This window comes from Propithecus coquereli, unplaced genomic scaffold (genome assembly GCF_000956105.1).
Source record: "Propithecus coquereli isolate 6110/MARCELLA unplaced genomic scaffold, Pcoq_1.0 Scaffold71, whole genome shotgun sequence".
NCBI lineage: Eukaryota > Metazoa > Chordata > Mammalia > Primates > Indriidae > Propithecus > Propithecus coquereli.
This window is the reverse complement of record NW_012153174.1, coordinates 13,475,543-13,481,807: the sequence shown is the minus strand read 5'-3', so window position 1 is coordinate 13,481,807 and position 6,265 is coordinate 13,475,543. Positions and strand designations below refer to the sequence as shown.

General features: G+C 48.1%; 1 protein-coding gene across 1 annotated transcript in view; it reads right to left on the bottom strand.

Moving 5' to 3' along the window:
* Nucleotides 1-270: 270 nt before the first annotated feature.
* Nucleotides 271-6,265, bottom strand: part of RGS20 (regulator of G-protein signaling 20) — a 76,118-nt gene continuing 70,123 nt past the window's right edge. The window contains exons 4-5 of the mRNA XM_012661450.1: nt 4,222-4,456; nt 271-561 (exon numbers count right to left, since the gene is read on the bottom strand). Coding sequence (XP_012516904.1) covers nt 373-561; nt 4,222-4,456 — 424 coding nt within the window. The 3' untranslated portion in view covers nt 271-372. The remainder of the gene's footprint in view (nt 562-4,221; nt 4,457-6,265) is intronic.

Genomic DNA, 6,265 nt, shown 5'->3' with positions numbered 1-6,265 from the left:
GTCTTGTTTTGGGGGTGGGCAGTCATCAGTTACCGAACCCGCAAAACAGAGGTCCTGTTCCCTCGGGGATGTGCGCGCTCCAGGCGGTGCGGAGTCTTCTAGCGCGTCCGTGGCCGTGGACAGCAGGCCGCCGCGCTGCAGCTGTGAATAGGCTATCTTCCTGCAACAGCCACATCCCGCCCCGCAAAGTATTGCGAAAGGTGGCTGCGTTTACGTTCTGAACAGATAGCTGTCTGTTGAAGGAAGCATCTGATACTAGAATACCCAAGTATGACTGCAGCAGAAGACATCACTACCTCTAAACTCCCTGCGCTAGATGTAGTCCATGAATTCTTTTGTTATTTTATTAATAATAAATACATTTGAAAAACCCTACGCTTCCGCTGATTTCTCGGATAAAGACCGAAGCAAGTCCTTGTAGAGGCCAGAGTTCATGAAGCGGGGGTACGAGTCTCTGTGCATCAGCGTGTAAATCTGCAGCTGCGCGTCGTCAAACACGTGCCGAGACGGCTCCCCCATGTTCCTGTCGATGACTTCGCGCACGCGGGAGTCCAGGCTGACCTGCCAGTGGGAACAAACGCAATTCGTAAATCCATCCCAAACTCCTGTAGCTTGTTTTGTATTTTAAAAATCCCAAACTGAACAAAACTATCCAAACATCCAAACTCTCGAAAGAGAAGCTAAAAGCGTAATGAACTGGGATCCTGAAACTCCAACGGCCTCAGCCGCTTGTTAAACACCCCAGACGCGGTAGGGCTTGGGAGGGGCCTGGCATTTGCATTTCTGACAGGTTCCAAGAAATGCTGGCGGGGATCGCATCGATTTAGAAAACCCTAACATTGTTTTGCTTCTTTAAAATGAGCACACTATGTCTTTTGAAGAAAAAAGGTAGCCTTTGCTGACTTATTCCTTGCTTTTTACTAGTAACGGGAGGCCTAAAACCTGGAGGCCCCAGGCTCCTGCCCAGCAGAACGCAGTGGCAGGTTTCCGGGTCGGGCGCCAGGCTGACTGGTAGGGTGGGCACAGGGTGAGGCGGAGCTGACTCGGCGCCCTGGGAGGTTCAAATCGTGGGGCCCGAGGGCAGACGATGGCTGTGTTCAAATCCCAGCCCTGTTGCTGCTCCGCTGTGCGGCCTTGGGCAAGACAAACTCTGTGTCCTAGTGAACTCCTCCCCAAAAGTGGGGATGACCATGATGGTGATGGCAGTTTCTAGATCTTGGTGATTTAATGAGAATTTACTTACAGTGCTTGGCATCCACTAAACCCCTAGGAGATGTCAGCTATTATTGCTCCGATGTTTTGCTCGTCTGAGACTGTCCCATAGACCCGAGCAAACTACTGGGCTCAGACTTTTCCTGTAGGACACCAGTCAAACAAGAGTCCAGGTGGAAGCGGCAAAGATGAACTCACATGTCTCTTCTGTATAAAGCACCTTAGCTGGCCGCGTAGTTCTACTGCACTCGATGCATATGCCATTAACATAAAACTGAAAACACGATTAGCTAAATCATTCATTTGAATATTGACTTCGGGGGTCTATCTGTCCAGCCCACGTATCCACCTTCCTCCTGGAAAGCCCCTCTTCCCTGCCCACAAAGCAATACATTCGAACAGACGCCCAGCATCTCCAGGCCTCTTTCTTGCGTAGCGCGTGACAAAATGAGACCATTTCTGTCCACGCAGTTCACAGTCCTTCTTGTCCTTAACTTGCCCTCTGGCTCTATATTCAGTCACCAGGTCCTGCTGACCCTACCTCTTTAACACTCTGCAATCTGCCCACCTCTTCCCTCCTCCCTGCCAGCCCCTGTGGCGCAGACACCATCTCCTGCTGGGTCTGTGCAGGGCCTCCTAACTGGTCTCCTGGCGTCTCACCTTTCCAATCCCTGCTCCCCCTCCAGCCATGGGGCAAAGTGCAAACCCGCCCTGACAGCCCAGCTCCACAGCCTGCGCTGGCTGGCGGGTGCTCTCGGGATCAACCCACAGTCTGAGGCTCCGAGGCCGTCTCCAGTCTGCTGCTACCGATTCCCAGCTCCACCCTCTTCCACTGGGGAGCTGTTCTGAACCACCTGGAATTAAAGAAGGAAGGCGCTAGAACTATCTTGTCCTTGTTCCCTCATCTAGAATAACCTTTCCCCCACACCATCCAAATCTCCAGGGCAATGTCCCCTCCGTCCATAGGAGTGAGCAGGTGCGGTGTGGCGAGGGTCAGAAATACCCCTGTGCTGTGCAGCTAACCAGTGAGAACTGAGGTTCCAACCTTCAGCTGACCCCGGGGCTATGCTCTGAAACTTTTTCAAGCTTTTACACTTCAAATAACAAATGTTTAAGTTGGGAAGGAAAGGGTCATCTTATATCATTTTTGCTTCATAAATTTGCTAAGACTTTTTTGGTTGTATTTATGCTGTAAAAGACATTGATGAAAAATCTTGTCTTAAGAAAAACCCAACATAGCAAGACCCCATCTCGAAAACAAAACAAAAACGAAAATCATGACAAAATAAAAATACGTGGAAGCCATAAATTAAAGGACAAAAACTCTTTGCTTCTTATTAATCCAAAATGAAAATAACTTTCTGCATTCAGTAGTCAAAGATGTCAGCTGAGTATCTCCAACTTGGCAACACAAACTTAAGTCAGTCAACTATCCTCCCATTTGGTCTGCCTAAGCTGGACATGTGGGAGTCATTTGAGACTCTGGGGTTCACCTTAAACCAAACCCTTCCTGTCTCGTCTCCTCGGCTGGCCTGGCAAGGCCCTCAGCAAGTCTGGTTTGGGCTCCTGGATTAGTCCTCTAACGTCCTCTGCCCTTAGTCAACTCCTACGCCATTCTGCAGCCATGCTGACCACCCAGAAATCCAAATGCCATGGTATTCTCATAGCAGGCTAAAATCAAGGGCTTTCCCAGGATAAAAATCCCGACGACTCAGCATGGCGCCCAAACGTGCCCATGCTCTTGGAGCACCGTTTCCAAGTCTGCTCCGGCACCTGCCACCAGCCCTCACGGCGTGGCGCAAGCCCTGCACTGCTGGCACACTGGACTCTCTACGCTTGTCCTGCTGGACGGGTTCGCGCTTTCCTCCTGCCGTCGTCCAGTCCTGTCTGTCCTCTGGGACGTCCTTATCCCGCTGTGTTTCTTTCTGGTCACGTGCTTTTCATTCCCCCCGTCCATCCGCAGCCTCTCTGAGTGTCTCCACTGCACCCCTTGGGCCTCTGTGAGCACCAGCCGTGTCCCCAGGGGTCCCCGTCTGTCTGCCCACGTCTCTGGGAGCTGCTTGGCAGGAGAGGCCCTGCTTTGTCAACCTTACATTCTTACCAGCACACGGTAGGAAATAACAAGTGACTGTATAGTTAGAGCTACAAAGCACTTAATTGTGAGAACGATCTAACCTCCTAAATTTTAGATTTGAAGAAACTAAAATCTCTGAGAGGCCAGGCGTGGTGGCTCAAGCCTGTAATCCCAGTACTTTGGGAGGCTCAGGGAGGAGGATCACTTGAGACCAAGAGTGCGAGATCAGCCTGGGCAACATAGTGAGACCTCAGCCTTTATAAAAATAAGACAAATTAGCCAGGCGTGGTGGTGCCTGCTGCAGTCCCAGCGACTCGGGAGGCTGAGCTGGGAAGATCATTTGAGCCCCGGAGTTCGAGGCTGCAGCGAGCTATGACTGGGCTACTGCACTCCAGCCTGGGCGACAGAGCGAGACTCTGTGTCAAAAACAGCAACAATAAAAAAGCCACTGTGAGAGGTGGAAACGTGCCCAATTTCGCTCATCCGACAGTCTCTCTGATACAACGAAACGATACTCTGGGAGAACCGCCGCAGCGTCGGCATCGCATCAGCGATGCTGTCACTCCAGAAAACAAAGAAGCCTGCGGAAGACGCTGCTCTGAGTAACAGGAAGATCTCATTTCAGGGAAGGCCTGCAGGGCGCATATTTATGAACAGTGTTAACAGTAAAATGCATAGACTCCCCCTTTGGGAGAATCTGATGAAAGTCATGGATACTTTTTCCAGAAAAATGCACACCATTTTCCACAGGTTTCAGGGGCACCTGGAGCCCAGCAGTGGGCCCCCAGTCACAGGGGCTCGAACGCTGCGAACAGGACAGAGCTCTCGTCTCCATTTCAGAGTGGCTGCTGCCGCGCACGGCGAGCACGGCCGAGCGCGCCAGGGGCCGCCCTACCCACGGCCTCCTGGGAGAAAGCCCTTTCGTGGCCACTTACCTCTTTAGGAGAAAGAATAGAAATGTAGTCGTCATATATGAGCCTTGCTTTCTCTTCGATAATGTTTTTATTAGCTTCTTTTTTCAGTTCCTCGCAGGCCATCCAGAAAAGCATATTTTCTTCACTGAATTCTGTTCGGAGGAATTCTCGGAAAGCGTTTCTTCCCGCTGGGGTGATCATTAATTTGTCGAATGACTGAGCCCAGGTGTTGACTTCTTCCAGCGTAGGAGATGGGCTTCGTGGAGACCAAGAGAGAGGGCAAGAGGGAATTGTTATTGGTAGTTAATTTTGAGTTTCATCACTAGAAACGTATCTTTTCTCCTCCGAGAATGAAAAATGTATGCATTTAGGCCCCTTTAGGAAGGGAAAGAGCTGTTTTCATTTCCTCAAGCCTTTGGCAAAAACACATGAGTATGATCCTTCCGTATTGTTTATCTGGATTTCATGGCTACTGTCAAAATGCTTGCAAACCAAGCTGCTAGAATAACTGCTAAGAACACATGTGTTTACAACGAGACATACCTTACAATATTTTTTAAATTGTTAAAAGAAAAATCCTACAACCATCTGACCCAAAATTTCCTAATCACCTATAACAGAACTAAGTCAGATTTAGTTTAATATCTCTTTTATCTTTTTTTCATAGTTTTTAATGTATGTATGTACCCCAAAGAGTATTTTTTCTGGAGTGCAGTGGCACTATCGCAGCTACTGCAACCTCGAACTCCGGGCTCAAGCGATCCTCTGTCTCAGCTTCCTAAAGCGCCAGAATTATAGGCATGAGCCACCAGCCACCGTGCCAGACCTGAAAAATGCATTCTTTATTTTTTTAAAAAAAAATTACAAAAATGGCTTACTATACATTGTCTTCTGCTTGTTGTTATATGTGGCCAGAGTTCCTGAATAGGATTCACACCTAACTTTCCATCCTTGCACTCTCCTCATCAGGTTTGGTATCACTAGTACGTGGGCCTCGTAGATATCTGGGTAGTTATGCAAAAGTTGTATAATCTTGGAATGAGCTATTTCTGGAATGTTTTGTGGAACTGGCCTATTAAACCATGTGGATTCAGTGTTTGTTCTGCAGAAAGATGGCATGGGTTGAATTGTGTCCCTCTAAAAAGATATGTTGAAGTTCTACCCCCCAATATCTCAGAATGTGACATTATTTGGGAATAAAGTCATTGCAGATCTCTCTGAGTTAAGTCAAGGTCATGGGGGTGAGACCTCATCCAGTATGACTAATATCCTTGTAAGAAGGAGAAATCGACACCGACATAGACATGCACAGAGGTGAGGTAACAGGAAGACACACGGAGGAGCTGGCTGTGTGACCAGAGCGCCTATCTGCAAGCCAAGGAACGCCAAGGATTGCGGGCGACTACCGGAAGCTGGGAGAGGCGGGAAGCAGCCTCCCCAGCGCCCCCAGAGTGCAGAGAAAGCACAGCCCTGCTGCCTGCCGGCTTTGGGACTTCTGGCTTCAAGAACTGTGAGGCAATACATTTCTGTTGTTTTAAGCTACTGAGTTTTTGGTACTTTGTTACGGCGGTCCTAGCAAACTAATATAGAAGGTTATTAATTACTGACATAGCGTAATAGTTACAGGACTATTCTGACCCTTTACTTCTTCTTGACTCTGTTTTAGTAATTTCCCCCTATTTAGAAATTTGTTTGGGTGTGTGAATTATCAAGTTCATTGGCATAACGTGTTCCTAGCATTCTCATACTATCAATCTCTGCCGGATGTCTATTTTGCTTTCCTTCCTAATATTATTTCGTTGTTGCCTCGTCTTTGTTTTTTTGACCAGCGGAGGATATCTATTATGTGTCTTTTTTAAAAATAAGCTTTTGCCTTGCTCAGTCCTCCACTGTGTCTCTGTTTTCTATTTCATTGACTTCTGTGCTTATATATCAGTATCTCCCTCCTTTGACTTTTTCATGCTTATTCTTAAATTGGACACTTAGCCTGTTAGTGATCAGTCTGTCTTCTTTTCTGATATAAACACTTAGGGGTATATATTTTTCCCTACTTACTGCTTTCCCT